At 41.2% G+C, this 17,420-nt stretch overlaps 1 protein-coding gene across 2 annotated transcripts in view; it reads right to left on the bottom strand.

Annotated features, from left to right (window-relative positions):
• Positions 1-17,420, bottom strand: part of NUP205 (nucleoporin 205) — a 92,676-nt gene that overhangs the window by 15,701 nt on the left and 59,555 nt on the right. For both annotated transcript variants that reach the window (XM_089680674.1, XM_089680673.1), the window contains exons 29-33: positions 14,177-14,447; positions 13,692-13,790; positions 12,663-12,811; positions 12,394-12,585; positions 9,708-9,829 (exon numbers count right to left, since the gene is read on the bottom strand). In XM_089680674.1, the coding sequence (XP_089536800.1) occupies positions 9,708-9,829; positions 12,394-12,585; positions 12,663-12,811; positions 13,692-13,790; positions 14,177-14,447 (833 nt within the window). The remainder of the gene's footprint in view (positions 1-9,707; positions 9,830-12,393; positions 12,586-12,662; positions 12,812-13,691; positions 13,791-14,176; positions 14,448-17,420) is intronic.

The raw sequence follows: 17,420 nt of genomic DNA, 5'->3' as shown, positions 1-17,420 counted from the left end.
TTGGTTTATCTGTAAAATCTTTTTCTTTGATTGCATCACAGGACACTAGGGGTGGAGATTTACTAAAACCGGTACGCATAGAATCTAATGCAGCTGTACATAGAACCTTATTGTCAAAGCTTCATTGAACAAGCTGAAGTTAGAAGTTGATTGGTTACTATGCACAGTTGCACCAGATTCTGTGTACACCAGTTTTAGTAAATCTTCCCCAGAATATCTTCATATCCATTACGACAGTGTTATGCTGCCACCTGTGGGTGATTGGACATCGCATTTTCTTTATCGCACATCCCAGGGTATCTTCATATCCACTGTGATAGGAATGTAGCAAAGCAATAAATATGAGGGTAATATGGCAACAAGCCAACAGGCTTCAAAACAAGTGAACCAGATCAGGTTAGAACATCATGCAGCAGCCTGAAAGACTGGTCAGCCATAGACAGCGACCTCAGCATCTTGAATATCCACTTGGTAAAGTTTCATAAGGGTATGAACCAAAAACCAGGTAGTAGCTTTACAAACTTGAGCTACCAAAGCCAGATGACAAATAGCCCAGGAAACACCAACACTCCTTGCAGCATGAGGCATCAACAAAAAGGTGGAACATTGCCCTTTAGACCATTAGCTTGAGAAATAAGCTGACAGATCATCAAGAAATGGTAGATTTGGAAACTATGACCATTCCTTGGGCCTTCAGGAAGCACAGAGGGAATTGGACTGGGGAACTGCAGCAGTCAATTTCAGGTAACACCTGATACCACAAGCCACGTCCAAGGTGTGAAGAGACTGGTCTCTCAGCACCTGAGGCTCAGGATAGAAAGGTTGCGACACAATACTTGCTTGAGGTGGAACGAACAAACCACCTTAAAAGTGTTACTAAACCCTGCATTCACTATCTGGTCTCTCACAGTACACAGAACATGGAAATACAATTATGTTAGTAAATATAAACAGCTAAATATCTTTTCTCATCAGCAGTTAGAGCAGTCTTTTGACTTCTATCAGTGTTCAGCAGAGCACTGGTTAAAGCTTGTAGGAGGAGTTTTCTTTTTGCTCTAGGAGGATGCAGAACCCCTAACCTGTCTGGACAGTGCTGATTGGCCCTGTGCTCTCTAGCAATACACACCAAACTGAGCATGTGCAGAGTGTCTCCACACAATATGTCTTAGCAGGAGATAAGAGGGGGGAACTGGAAGAAGAGGAGGATCAGAGAAGTCAGGATCAAACAACATTTTTACACAATGCAGAATATTAACCCCTTAGGTTCAAAAGTGATTATAACAAGCAAGCTTTACTGCATATACAGACTGATTTTACTGTTGTGGGTTTAGTAACACTTTAAGTAAATAAACAGCTGAGGCCATGGAACCACCTTCTTACAGTGAAGCAAAAGAAATGATCCCTTACAGGTAAGAGCACACAATTCTGAAACTCTTTGAGCTGAAGTAGAGGGAAACAGAAAAATAACCTTCCATTTCAGAAGAACTAAAAGATTTACCCAGATGGGTTCAAAAGGAGGACATTTCTGTGATACAGAAAGTACCATTTTGAAGTCCCATGGAGTAAACGGAGTCTGAACTGGTGGAAAAATATGCATAATGCCTTGCAAAAAGGCGTACATAAGGAATGAGACACAGTTTCTGAAAAAGGATCGCCAAGGTTGAAATCTCATCATTAAATCATACTCAAGGCCAGTCTCAGATCAACTCCAAATTGGAGAAATTCAGTAAAATTAGGGAGAACTGGTCCCAGAGTGTCAACAGAGAATCCCTGCAAAGGCTTGAAGATCCCTATTCCTGGAGGCAAACTGGGCAATTTCCACATTGAAACTGGATGCCAGAAGATGTACTTCTGAGGTTCCCCACTGTTGCCATAGTTCCTTGAACAACTCTGGGTGAAGAGCCCACTTTCACATAGACAGTTGTTGACTGCTGAGAAAATCTGCCTGCCAATTTTTTACATCTGGAATGTGAAACATGAAGTTCAGTCCACAACAGGATGAGATCCACTTCCTCCTGAGCAGACTGACTTCTAGCGTCTCCTCTATGATTTATGTATACCACTTGTCCAATTGAACCCCGTACAATTAGTCCCTTAAGCTACACAGACCAATACAGTAGGGCAAGACAAATCGCCCTCAATTCTAGGATGTTGATGGAGAAAGACCTTTCCTGCAGTGACCAAGAACCCTAGACTGAGAGATAGTCCAGAACTCCACCCCAGCCCACCATGCTGGCATCTGTGGTCAGGGCCCTTCAGGACAGAGGCAGAAATAATCTGTGATGGCACTGGGGAATCCAATGACTGTGTCCTCCAGTCCCATGCTGCCAAGACATTTCCTTGGAGGGGTCTGGAATGAAACTGGGCAAAGGGAACTGCCTCAAAGGAGGCTACCATCTATCCCAGAACCCTCATGCAAAAGTGAATTGAGGGATTTGAGCAGGTCCATCTGAGCCCTCACAGCAGAACATTTGTCCAGAGGGCGGTTCACTCCTCTGGATGGTATCCAGGGTCAAAACTAAATATTCCAACTTCTGGTTTGGGATGAAGTTCAACCAGAGCCACTACATTGCAGACACACTAGTCTGCAACTTTCCCCCCCATCTATGGCCAGCCATAGAGGGCAACATAATTCTAGGTTGCAGAGGTCAACACTGTCAGTAAACACACTGTAAGCAGCCCCAGTCAGGGGAATCTGGTACAGCGGGACGGTTCTCCTCATGTCTAAAATCAGACACGTTGCGATCATGTGGGGGGTAAGGCAACTGAAGGCTCAGGGTAACACACAAGGCCTTGGGTACTTAAGAAACCCAAGCAGCTGGTAACTGATGAGTCGAGTGGTTGCAGGTGACCAAAGCCACTGTAGGCAGGTATCAAGAATGGACTAAAACATTAAAATTTCACATGACTCTTTGTAAGCAGCAGAAGATGCTTCTGAAACACTCTACAGCGGGACAGAGAACGCAGGCGAATTATACCCTATGCAGCGGATGTCATCAGCACCTTATCCCTTCTGTAGTGGAAACCGTCAGGAAGCAGGGAATTTTAAGGGCACCCAGTGACCAATGTAACTGAGGTAGCTCCCAATGCTCAGCCGAACTGACTTACTCACGGAGTGAGTCTTCAAAGACAGGGTAAGTGTTGAGGCAATTCTGGCAGCTCTGGAACTGGAGAAAGTGTTCCGGGACTAATTGGATACCACAGCTGAGACTGTAAAATGCCCTACATAGAACCCAGTGCCCAAAAGGTCACTACATGACTATCCCTGGAATGTCCAATCCAGTGGATTTTGGATAGAGCCCTCAAAAAAGGCAGGCAAGGACAGCTGCACCAAATAGCTACAAATTAAAAGTACCAGCTCTAGCTAGGATTTTTTTTAAAATGGGGCCTGTAAAAATGTTAGTCTTTTACACAGCACAGGTGAAGAAAAAAAAAAAATCTTCCTAGCACAAAAGCAAAAAAAAAAAAAAAATTAGTAGGAAGGATTATACTGGGCTGGCCTAACATTTTTTTCGCCTGCCAGTGTCCAATCCTCCTGTAGGCTGCAGTATAACCTTAAGGGGATTGACTTGTCCCTCGGTGGATGAGAAAGAAATACAGACACTCCCATATATGTACAGTATTTCACCTGTGCAATTATAGAGGGTAAAATAAGTATTGGCAGCACAGTGGCTAAATGGTTAGCACTTCCGCCTGGCAGTACTAGAGTCGTTGGTTCAAATCCCAGCCACGGCACCACCTGCCTGGAGTTTGCATGTTCTCTCTGTGCCTGCATGGGTTTCCTCCGGGTGCTCCGGTTTCCTCCCACACTCCAAAGACATGCTGGTAGGTTAATTGGATCCGGTCTAAATTGGCCCTAGTATGTGTATGTATGAATGTAAGTTGGGGACCTTAGATTGTACGCCCCTTGAGGGTAAGGGACTGATGTGAATGTACAATATATATGTAAAGCGCTGCGTAAATTGACGGGCGCTATATAAGTACCTGAAATAAATAAATAAATATTGAACACATCACCATTTTTCTCAGTAAATATATTTCTAAAGGTGCGATTTAAATTTTCCCCTCATGTTGGTAACAACCCAAGCAATCCATACACACAAAGAAACCAAAACAAATATATTTAGAAATTAATTTATGTGTAATAAAATAAAATGACACAGGGAAATATTATTGAACACATGAAGAAAGTGAGGCGCAAAAAAGGCATGCAAAGCCAAGACACCAGCTGAAATCTCTCAGTAATTAGAAAGCAATCCTTCCCCTTGTCAGTGCAAAATAATATTAGCTGGTTCAGTCTCAAATGATTGCCTATAAAAAGGTGTCTCATTACCAATGTGTCAAACAAGAAACATCTCATGATGGGTAAAGCAAAGAGCTCTCTCAAGACATTCACAACCTTATTGTTGCAAAACATACTGATGGCAATGGTTACAGAAGGATTTCTAAACTTCTGAATGTTCCAGTGAGCACTGTTGGGGCCATAATCCGGAAGTGGAAAGAACATCATTTCACAACAAACTTTGTAAGATTACTTACAGAGGCGTGAAAATAATTATCAGAAGAGCTGTCCAAAAGCAAAGGACTACTTGTGGAGCGCTTAAGAAAAACCTGGAATTAGCAGGTACAATTGTTTCAAAGAAAGCAATAAGTAATGCATTCAACCGCCATGGCCTATATACACAGTCACCAAGCAAGACTCCATTGCTGAAGAAAAAGCATGTTGTAGCTCGTTTAACTGCCTCCTGCCTGCCATATAAGGTAATGACGGGCGCAAGGCGGTTCTCTCATTCTGGGAGGACGTCATATGACGTCCTCCCACTCTAACCGCGCAGCGTGGCGCGCTGTGTCCCTCGGGTCAGCGGATCACTGATCAACAGAAAGAGCCGAAGATGTTGGCTCGGTCATGTGATCAGCTGTGTCCAATCACAGCTGATCGCATGTAAATAGGGAAATGCCGGTTATCGGCATTTCTCTACTCACGAGCTGTCAAGCTGACAGCTCGAGAGGAGAGTCAGTAATCAGCATTCCTCGGAGGGGACATGTGCACTGATGATCAGTGTGCCCTGATTATCAGTGTAGCCCCAGAAGTGCCACCTGTCAGTGCCCATCAATGCCACCTGCCAGTGCCCATCAATGCCACATATGAGTGCCTACCAGTGCACATCAATGCCACATATCAGTGCCCATCTGAGCTGCCTTTCAGTGTCACTTATCAGTGCCACCTATCAATGCCAGTCAGTGCCACCTATCAGTGCTGCCTTTCTGTGCCCATCAGTGATGCCTGTCAATGCCCATCAGTGACACCTACTAGTGCCTCCTCATCAGTACAGCCTATCAGTGCCCATCACTGCAGCCTCATTAGCGCACATCATCGAAGGAAAAAAAATCACTTATTTACAAACTTTTAGAACAAGAACTAAGAAAAAAAAAGTGTTTTTTTTTCTTCAAATTTTTAGTTTGTTTAGCAAAAAATGAAAAACCCAGAGGTGGTTCTATACCACCAGAAGAAAGCTCTATGTCTTAAAAAAAAAAAAAAAAAAGGATACAAATGTAATATGGGTACAGTGCTGCATGACCATGCAATTGTCATTCTAAGTGCGACAGCGCTGAAAGCTGAAAACTAGCCTGGGCAGGAAGGGGGTATAAGTGCCCTGTAGTCAAGTGGTTAAAGTTTGCTGCACGACATTTAGACAAGCCTGTGAAATACTGGGAGAATATAGTCTGGTCAGATGAGACCAGAATTGAACTCTTTGGATGCCATAATACACACCATGTTTGGAGGTCAATTGGCTCTGCAGATCACCCCAAAAACACCATCCCAACAGTGAAGTTTGGAAGTGGGAACATCATGGTGTGAGGCTGTTTTTCAGCATACGGAACTGGTAGACTTCATGTCATTGAAGGAAGGATGAATATAAAAATGTACCAAGACATTCTTGATACATATCTGAAGATGAAATGGTGTTGGACATTTCAGCAAGACAATGATCCCAAACACAAAGCTGTCATTACCAACAAAGTATTTTGTACGCAGTATTAAATAAATTTCAGTTAACATGTTTAATACTTCCTTGTGTCATTCATTTTATTACACATAAGTTAATTTCTGATCTTATTTGTTTTGGTTTCTTTGTATATATGGATTGCATGGGTTGTTACCGATATGTTGTGAAAATTTCATGTCAATAACACCTTTAAAAATATATTTACTGGAGAAAAATGGTGACGTGTTCAATACTTATTTTACCCGCTGTATCTGTTTGCATGGTGTTCGCTTAAATGTGACCCTCCCTTATAACTAAGGTATACTGAGCCAGAGTAATTATCTTTTGAGAACACCTATCAAAATTTATCCCTGTGTTTAGAAAAACTACCATGGAATTATACCGATAATTGATTTTTTTTTTTCTTTAAGGCGAATTGTGGTGTGGTACAGTTAGGTCCATACATATTTGGACACAGGCACAATTTTCATACTTTTGGCTCTGTATGCCACTGGAATAAATTACATTAAAACAAAACAATCCAAATTAATTTGAAGTGCAGACTTTCAAGGGGTTGAACATATAGATCAAGTACAAATTTTAGGAACTGCAACCATTTTTATACACAGTCCCTCCATTTTCAGGGGCTCAAATGTAATTGGACATATAAATATAATCAAAAATAAAAATGTTCATTTTTAATATTTTGTTGAAAATCCTTTACTGGCAATGACTGCCTGAAGTCTGGAACCCATGGACATTACCAAAGACTGCGATTCCTCATTTCTGATGCTTTGCTAGGCTCTAACTGCAGCTGTCTTCAGTTGCTCTTTGTGGGTCTTTCTGCCTTTAGCAAGTGAAATGCATGTTCAATTTGGTTGAGATCAGGTGATTGACTCGGCCATTGCAGAATATTCCACTTAGTTTCCTTCAAAAGCATTTGCAGTGTGTTTTGGATCATTGTCCGTCTGTACTGTAAAGTGCCGTCCAATCAACTTTGCTGCATTTGGCTGACAGTATATCTCTAAACACTGCAGAATTCATCCAGCTCCTTCTGTCTTCACTCACATCATCAATAAACACCAATACCCAGTGCCACTGGAAGCCATGCATGCCCATGAAATCACACTGCCTCCACTATGATTTACAGATGACATTGTATGCTTTGGATCATGAGCTGTTGCAAGCCTTCTCCACACTTTTTTCTTCCCGTCATTCTGGTACATATTAATATTAGTTTCACCCATCCAAAGAATGCTTTTCCAGAACTGGTCTGGCTTTTTTTAGATGTTTTTTGGCAAAGTCTAATCTGGCTTTTCTATTCTTCAGGCTTATGAATGGTTTGCACCTTGTGGTGGTATTTGCTCTTGTCTTCTCTTGATTGTAGACTTTGACAATGATACGCCCACCTCCTGGAGAGTGTCCTTCACTTGTCTGGATGTTGTGAATGGGTTTTTCTTTACCATAGAGAGGATCCTGCGATTATCCATCTCTGTTGTCTTCTGTGGACGTCCATTCATTTTATGTTGCTGAGCTCACCAGTGCGTTCTTCTTTCCTCAATTTGTACCAAACTGTTGATGTGGCCACTCCTAATGTTGCTGCTATCTCTCTGATGGATTTGTTTCGTTTTGAAGCTTTGCAATTGCCTGTTTCACTTGCATATACAGCTCCTTTGAACGCATGATGTAGGTTCACAGCAATAGATTCTAAATGCAAACACCACACTTAGTATCAACTCCAGACCTTTTACCTGCTTAATTGATGAAGAAATAACGAAGGAGTAGCCCACACCTGGCCATGAAACAGCTTTAGATTCAATTGTCCAATTACTTTTGGTCCCTTGAAAAAGGAGGATGGCTACTCTTAAGAGCTGTAATTCCTAAACCCTTCCTCTAATTTGGATGTACATACCCTCAAATTAAACCTGAGTGTGTGCACTTTCATCCCATATCCATTATACCACTATAGCTTGAATATGTTTTGGTAAATACCGGGAAAAAAAATAAAATTGCGCCTGTGTCCAAATATATATGGACCTAACTGTATATTTCCCTGCCCTTCAAAATATTTTGATGTGTGTTCTGCCTTTCCAATTATACTGGAGAGCAGGTTTGGTGAATCAACTCCACAATCATCCTAAAACTACCAAAAAAAGGACCATGAAAGATATGACTAGGGCAACAAAACCTACTCTAAAATGGTTACATTATACTGTATGTACATACAAATATTTTTCTCTTTTCTTCAACAACTGAATTTCAAAGTGGTAGTGTAGCACCTATGCACAGCCAAATATTACCCCTATTAATCCAAAGGAAATCCATCACTTGGAATTCCCACTGCTTTTGTTTAACCACTTCCCAACCGGCCGTTGTATATAAAACGGCCGACCGGTGGCACTGCAGGGTCAGTGGCCGTTTATAAACAGCCTCCCGGGAGCACGCAGCACCGCGATCCGGTTGGCCAATCACTGATCACATGCAAAGTAGTAAGCAAGATGTCACTTGTGACATCATTGCTTACTACGTGTGAAATCTGTGAATGATCACAGAGGTCACAGGGTACAAGGCTATTCACAACAGCCTTGTACCATGTGACAAGCTGTGACCAATCACAGCTCACTCAGTATTTCTCAATGGCTGCAAGAATGCAGACAGAGAGAAAGAGAAATGATTGCTTTTACATCCTATATGGGTATAAAAGCAATCAGTGTAAAAAAAAAAAAAACAAAAAAAAAAATTCATCACCCCCCAAAAGTAGTAGAGTGTCACCATGGTGACATTGTACTGCTAGGGTGACAGTATGTAAAAAAATAAATAAATAAATAATAATATATATATATTAAAAAAAAATGTTTCAAAATTATAATTTTTGGTTATAAACTAATTTGGCTTATTTATTTTTTTTTACTAAAAAGGTAACGGAATAAATTTTGGCCAAGATTTATGATGAAATATTATTGATTTGCAAAATTTTATAAGAAAAACACTTTTTTTTCGAAATTTTTGGACATTTTCATTTACATAGCAAAAAAAAATTAAAATCCCAGCGGTGAATAAATACCACCAAAATAAAGTTTTATCAGTCTCAAAAAAATGGTTAAAAATTCATATGGGTACAGTGTTGCATGACCACGCAATTGTCAAACTGTGATAGCGCTGAAAGCTGAAAATTGCCCTGGTCAGGAAGGGGGTAAAAGTGTCCGGACTGGAAGTGGTTAAAGAGGTCTTTCACTACTCAGACCTTCTCAGTCTTCTCCAATGCAACAAAGCTCACCCTTAGAAAATCATTGCTTTTTTAATGATTTCTGAAGCCAGACTCTGCCTGCATTGGAAAGTAACATCTTCCTGAATTTGGCAGTTGTCTCAATTAAAGCCAAGCAGTTTTTTTGAGTTGCATGGCAGAACTGCATGTACACAACTTCAAGTCAGAACAGATTTTCTTCCTATCAAATTCAGTAGGAATGCAAAAATAACTTAAAGCAGATGGTGAAGCTAAAACAGAACTGCAGGTCAGAAGGAAGTCAAATAGAGTTGTAAAGGAAATCAGAAGCATTTTAAGGACAAGTTGAATACACTTGAAAATGCTTCATTTTCACAAGCTCATAAACAGTTCAAAAGGACCGGAGGGATTATGTGTACAATGTAACAAAGCAGGACAACAAGAATCACGGCATCCCTTTCTAAAAAATGGATAACACATCTGGACTCTTCACTTACCCGTGTTGGTCAACTTCTGGGCGCATATCGTAAACTTGGCACTGTGCCAGTCTTACAATCACCCCACACCGCAGTAGCTCCAGTGCACCCTGTTGGCTTTTGGCTACTCGGGTAAGAAAGGCCTATGTAAAAATAATTGTACAAAAAAAAAATTATATAATTCACTCCAATTCTTTTTATGTCTATGAAGAAATTAGCTACTAACAGAACAAAAGATGTCTAGTTGTCTCAGGATTAGTAAAAAAGTGCACAAACTGAAATCTTCTCTACACAGGTAGAATTTCTATGTTAGGACCATGCAACATGAACGATTCTGCTGCTGGTGAGGGAGACTTTCACTTAGCTAAACCCCTTCCTGTGCCTCTACACATCTGGCAGCACAGAGGTGGGCCATAGTCTGTGCTGCCAAATATATAGGAACCTGTTTTGTGCTGGGAGTACGCTCATTTGAATGCCACTGACAGCTTGTGCTAAAGGATACATTTTCCAGCATACCAAGTATCTTTAAAATAGAATCCAAAAATGTAATAAAATGATCGCATCACAGCAAGAAATTCTGACATTTTGGGGCCACACAGGAACCCTTTACCAGGGATGTGATGAAGGGGATCTGCGCAAACCCAAAACTTCGCAATTCCTGCTGTGATGTAACCATTTAAATACATTTTTGAACACCATTTTGGGGATCCATGGTGTTCTGGCAATAAATACTTTGAGGTGTGTTGCCACGGGCACCCAGCTGGTAGTTGCTACAGCACCCACCTGTTCTAAGCCATTCCAGGAACATGTGCGATGGGAATATTCTATTGGACTGACAAATAGCAATGATTGCGGGTTGGCAGGATGGACTCCCAATCAATTGATCACTGACAGCCAATCACAATGGTCACACAATCAGGAAGCCACATGCTAAGATCCACAAAGGGTTGGGAGGAGGGGGACAGCAGAAAGGGGTTAATGAAATTACTGTATCTAACATCTAACTGGTCTGGCTTGTTAGGAGAAACTTCACAGAAAAAGAGAAGTGGCCCATTATTTATCTGTCACTAGCAAGTTGCTGCCAGCAACAAGATCAGTCATGTGTCATAAGCCTTAGTACACAAGTTCCAATAGGAAGAGCAATCAATTAGATAAAAATAATATACAGCAAACCCAGCAGAATTTGTTTGAGAGTGTCATGCAAGTCATTACATTAATTTGAACTGAGGGTGCACAATACTGCATCTATGAAAGAGCACCAGCATCGTCACCCTAGCCTGTCCTCCTTATGTGGACTACAAAAGCCATACTCTCTCCATAACATGAGAGGAGACATAGTGAAGTGCATTGAGAATAGGTGACCAAGTCGATAACATTGTTTGAGAATTCAGGTACACCACACAGGGAGTCACAAGAACACTGGATTATTATCAGGAACAACAAGTGTTTTGCTGTATTTGCTGAAGATGTTCTTAGCCTGAAGAGAAAACTAAAGCATCCAAAGACTGGTAACATGCAATATATTACATCTTTGTTCTTGGGTTTAGACGTACATTAACATAAATGCATATAAAAGTGACCACACTGTATTGAAAAGGTATAGATGACTAGTGCTAAGTATTCCCCCCCCCCCAAAAAAAATAAAAATATATAAGTGCCAAGTGCAAAACAGGTCATGCGTTTGCTGACTGAAACGTGCCAAAATACAATATATGCAAAGTAACAGTAATACACAATGACATTGCACACTCTAACTGAAAGTGACAGGTGCTCAGTAGGAGTATAAATGTAGGTTAAAAATAAAAATCCACAATAAAAGTGCAATAACAAGTGCTTGACATTTCATGTGCAAACAAACACCGCAATGTCAGTGCTTCAATTCTTCACTCCAAACATGATGCGTGTTAGCATGCCACACGTGTATATCATAATCCAAAAGTGGCTAAAGTGCCTCCTCACCTTAACCATGCGACCTCTAAGGGCCACAATGCTTTAAGTAATAATGCTCCACCAGACTGGGGATCTCTGTTATAATACTCCTGTAGTACCACTCAGTCTCCTCTGCCAGGTCACTTATGCCCTCAGATGGTGATACCCCCAGGATTATCACAAGGCCATAGAGAGGTAGACAAAGAGAGCCTCCATAGAGAACACTCACAGTATTGCAGATCTCATACAGCAGGTCTCCTATGTGCTGTGGGTGTACTGCAAGGTGATGGGTGTCCAAAGATGGCGTCTGCCAGATGTGCGTAATGGGAAGTACGTCATCGCGCTGTACGCGTTACTCCACGATGATCCTGACGAAGCCACGTGATTACTTTTACTTTGCATATATTGTATTTTGGCACGTTTCAGTCAGCAAACGCATGACCTGTTTTACACTCTCAGTACTTATATATTTTTTGTTTTGGGGGGGGGGAGAAATACTTAGCACTAGTCATCTATACCTTTCAGTACAGTGTGGTCACTTTTTATATGCATTTTATATTTTTTAAGAAAAAAAAAGGTTCCGCTTATAGTGTTCACTTCCCTCTTACACTCCAGATATTCACGGATTCCCACAATGAAAAATATAAAAAGTAAGAACAGCATAACCAGTTACTGCTAGTAACAAATATACAGACACATGAATCAAATAAAACAAACAAACGTCAGATTTATGCAAACATCTTCTCTGTAGTTCAGAACTACTTTAGAAGCCACATACCATTTTGGATTCATAGATGTACAGAGCCTTTAAGACTGGAGACTGAGGCATTAGAAGATTCTGTAAGACATTGTCATCCTGAGCCAAAGTGTCTACCAGCACCTTAAGATATCCGCTGTTGGATAGATAGAGAAGCCACTGTTGCTGCTTGTCCATACAAACCATCCGATCCAACAAGGCTAGTGCCAACATCTGAAGGACAAAGTAAGACGTTTGGGAAAAAAGAATTTTGCTGCGACAACAGAAAATGAGGCATGACACCCCCTTACCCTGCTTATCTCACGTCCATCGCAGGCATCTCTGCAGACAACTTCCATCAGAGGGGCCCAGTAGCTCTCAAATATTGCCAGATTGTCCCTCTGTAATTTACTGAACACATCTTCAGGGGCTGTCAGCCTCTCCCACATGGTCTTATTAGCTGAATGAAGAACATTTAAGAAGGCTGAAAACACACAAAAAAACAAAACAAAAAAAACAAAAAAAAAACAAAACAGACGACTGTTCTATAGATCTTTCACTGAGTAATTCATGTTTGCACCCTTACCACAGCACTTCAAAAATTACTGCATCAAGTGTGGCTGTGGACATACCTGTATAGCCACACAAAAGAGGGCCACATGACAGGCCATATTTTGGGCATCTTGACGTAATGCACATTAGGGTTTCACAGCAACATTGTTGCCTGTAGACGAATATTACATAGACCTAAATGGAACGCTGCTCCTTCAACAGGACAATAGTGAGTAGGCAGCCCAGGACTACAATTTTACAGGCTGGGCTGAAGACAGTGCAGAAGACTGAATATACTGACAGAGCTAGGCAGATAATGTAAAAAAAAAAAAAAAGTTCACTTTTAAGTTGAGTTTGTTCAGGCAGAAATTAGTATGACAGTAATGTCTTTACAGGTCCAAGATCTTTAAAGTTCTCACACAAATGTTCCTAGATCATCCAACATATTTTATGGAATCTGAGATTTTTTTTTTTTCATAATGGGGAGAGGGGATTTATTTAAACTTAATACATTAATAAAACAAGATGAATTTCCCCTTCTTTTTTTTTTTTTCTTCATGTATGGTCTGGATTTGATACTTGGAAGCCTGATCCAGCACCCACACGCACCACATACTTTTGCAGTAACAGATCACTTCTAACACTAACCTACTGCTGTATGGGGGCTTTCTGGTCAGGTGGGGATTTGGGCTTGAAAGCTATAAAAAGGCTAACCTTAAACATTTTCCAACATACATTTCATTAAATTAGCAAACAAATTGCTTTAAGAAAATGTGGACCTTTCTTACCGGCTACTAGTGTATCGGGTTCATCCGGTCTCTGGGCAATTTGCAAGTAATAAAGCAAAGATCCATACAAGTGGGTCCGAACTTTCTGAAGCCCACCTCCTGTACAAACAGTAGACACAAAAATGTTTAGTAGAAATTCAAAGCTGTAAAAGTCAATCAAAGGGAATACAAACAGCTAAAAATGCATTTAAAAAACAAACATATAGTGTTCTACCAGCTAAAGGATTTGTAATTCTGTGCAGTAAGTCTTGTGGTTCACATTAAACTGCAACATCGCACAGTCAGGAACACTATTATGTCAACTTACCATATCATCTCCCTACACCAGATAGGTGACACAGGAACCAGAAAATAGTGAAAGGGGAGTGTATCTAAATATTAGATTTTTCCTTTAATGAAGTTTTGACAACAACATTACCTATGAAAAAACAGTAATGTCTAGATCAAGGGAGATTGTATCTCAAGCAACCCCACTATATTCATACCTGTCTTGAGAATGAATTCTAACAGTTTTCTGAGGATCATATGAAGTGATGAATCTCCGATCGAGACATATCCTGTAGACAGAGATTCACCTCCTGCAGAAGCAGCAAAAGACCCATCCAACATCTGGACGTACTGTGACTGGTTCATCCCTGAAGTGGACATTGGTTGCTTCTGTTCAGTGTATATGGCCTGCTGCAGGTGTGCTGTGAGAGTAAATACGGCACCAGCTACCACAGGCATCAGCTCTTTTGTGGCGTTGTCATCCAGGATCTGTGGTAAAAAGGAGGCAAATTAATCTCTGCTTAAACTCTGTCAAGCTAGCAGTTGGCAAAGAATCAGAATCACATAATGAATGACGGCTGCTATTACAGAACTTCAGTTAACATTTCTCAGGGTTTAAAAAGGTGACTGACAAAGATGAGCAGCTAGATGCCTGCTGGGCCAGATTCACTGACTAGGAAATTCAATTCTTGGTAATTGTTGATCAATAGCTGCTATTTGCTCAGCTGGCAACAACGCCTGCTATTTTACTGTAATGGAATTCAGCTATGGTCTTTCCTTACGAAAGCAAGGACCAAGGTACAGAACACATTAATGCAAGGTCATTAGAGTACACTTCTGCCTAACTTATGAACATTAAAGCGGAACTCCACCCAAAAGGGGAAGTTCCTTTTTTTGCATCCCTTACCCCCCTCCAGTGCCATATATGGCATCTTTTTTGGGGAGGAGGGAGTGGTTACCAGCTCCCACTACCAGGTCAGATTGCTGCGGCCGGAAGTTGTTCCCCCCCCAACCCCTGCAGCCTTCTGGTGGGACACTTCACAGGTCCCAGAAGACTGCGGCCCATTCACAAAACGCAGCGGCCTTTGCGCAAGCGCAGTAGGAAACCAGCTGTGAAGCCGAAAGGCTTCACTTCCGGTTTCCCTTACTGAAGATGCTGTCGCCAGCACCTAAGCCAATTGAAGAATCAGCTTGGGTGAGGACATTGCAGGACCCCCGGGACAGGTAAGTGCCCATATATTTAAAGTCAGCAGCTACAGTATTTGTAGCTGCTGACTTAATTTTTTTAGGGGAGCTCCACTTTAAAGTATTTACCTATTCCTAAACAGCAAAAAGGTTAAAAAACAAGCTGTTGCTTGTACTATGAAGTCATTTTCAAAGACCTTCAGAGATCTCACCAAAGACCCTAAAATGAAATTCAATCCATTTCAAACAGCTTAGAAAAATTTGCTTATATTATTGTATAATTTTTGGTTGAGGGCTGGTCGGCTGCAAAGATTCTGTCCAAATAGGAAGTGAAGTAAAGCTTCTGTGCCTGTGTTCTGGTTGTGAACTTTGAAGATTATCTTCACAATCCCTATAGCTACAGAGGTGCATATTTTCTTGATATCAATTGCTTTCTACTGCTTGTTCAGAATATTAGGATTGTTGGTTTACCTGTAAAATAATTTTCTTGGAGTACATCACAGGCAACAGAGGGATTCACATTCATTATTGGCACTATGCTGCCACCATCTGGTGAGTGGACATTGAAGAAAAAAAAAGGGGGGGGGGAGGGGGGTTGGGGAATCCCTGCATAGGGATAATGCATAACCCCTTCCAGCTCAGTTAAGCCTCAATTTTGTAGCAAGCAATGAGAAACAGACAAGGAGGGAGAGATTTCTGTATTCTGTGATGCACACGAAGAAACTAATTTTACAGGTAAGCCAAAAATCCTAATTTTGTAATCATACATCAGAGGACACAAATGGCTTCACATTTATGAATACTTGGGATGTCCCAAAGCACTGCACATGAGTGAGGGACAACAAAGGACCCTCAGAAAAAACAAACAGGAAATGAGACTGTCAAAATAAAGCAGAAGAATTCAGATAAACAGGAACAGTTCAAAAGTAGAATTCTGCAAAGCAAACAAGAGAGACAAAAGGGTGCACAGTCAGAACAATCTGTGTGACACCGTGCACAAAGGCTTTTACCAAGAAGTGAGACGCAATAGATCTCTAAAAAAGAAAGGACAAGATTTATCCCTTGATTGTTCTTCAATCACAAGACAGTTCCACACTAGCCTGGATAAAAGCCAAAATGTACCCCCACAACATACTGTGGGGCATGAAGCTTACAAGCCTCACACCAGTCAAAGTTTTCCCATGCACGGTAGTACACCTTCCTGGAAGTCAAATTTCTTGCTTCAAGGAGTGCAGGGATTACACAGTTAGAAAATTGGATTTTTGTGCTCACCATAAATAGCCTTTTCTCCAAGTTATATTGAAACTGAACTTCTCATGGATGATTTTGATACTGCCACCTTCAGGATCAGGACGCTAGTGCAACTTATAATAAATGTACGCCAAACTCCCCCCCCATCTACAACCCAGAATTCAGTTAGTAGTCAGCAGTACAAGGACGACAAGACCAAAACAAGGCTGTGTCCTTCAATGAAATCCAATTTCTCTACTGTTCATTGAGGGACACAGCTGAACTTCTCACGGAAGGAGTGGGCCCACAACAAAAACAAATGAAACAGGAACCGACTCCAAATGAATGAAAAGTAATCACCACTCATGGTTGGTCTCCACCTGTATCACCTCCACTGCATACTAGCAGGAGCTGGCCCTGTTGTTACAGGCATCATAGCAGAGAAGAAAAATCCGGTCGGCCGCACGTCCGATAACCTTTATTTGGACATTTTCAAAATAAGACACTCCGCAATGTACAAAAGAGAGAACATAGCACTGCAGCCAATGCGTTTCATGTCGCCATCAGCACTTATTCATAGCTGATGTTGAAATGTTCACACACACATATATACACACACACACACACACACACACACCTCAAAAAAATTAAAGGAACACTTTTTAATCAGAGTATAGCATCAAGTCAATTAAACTCCTGGGATATTGATCTGGTCAGTTAAGTAGCAGAAGGGGTTGTTTATCAGTTTCAGCTTCTTTGGTGTTAATGAAATTAGCACCAGGTGCACTAGATGGGCAACAATGAAATGACCCCCAAAACAGGAATGGTTTTACAGGTGGAGGCCACTGACACTTTTTCCCTACTCATTTTTTCTGACTTTTTTTCACTAGTTTTGCATTTGGCTAGGGTCAGTGTAACTACTGGTAGCATGAGGCGATCCTTGGACCCTACAGAGGTTGCACAGGCAGTCCAACACCTCCAGGATGGCACATAAATACATGCCATTGCGAGAAGGCTTGTTGTGTCTCCCAGCACAGTCTCAAGAGC

This window comes from Staurois parvus, unplaced genomic scaffold (genome assembly GCF_062004578.1).
Source record: "Staurois parvus isolate SC_StPar_1 unplaced genomic scaffold, SC_StPar_1.0 ptg000249l, whole genome shotgun sequence".
Lineage (NCBI taxonomy): Eukaryota > Metazoa > Chordata > Amphibia > Anura > Ranidae > Staurois > Staurois parvus.
The sequence above is the reverse complement of the archived record's forward strand: the minus strand, read 5'-3'. Positions and strand labels throughout refer to the sequence as shown.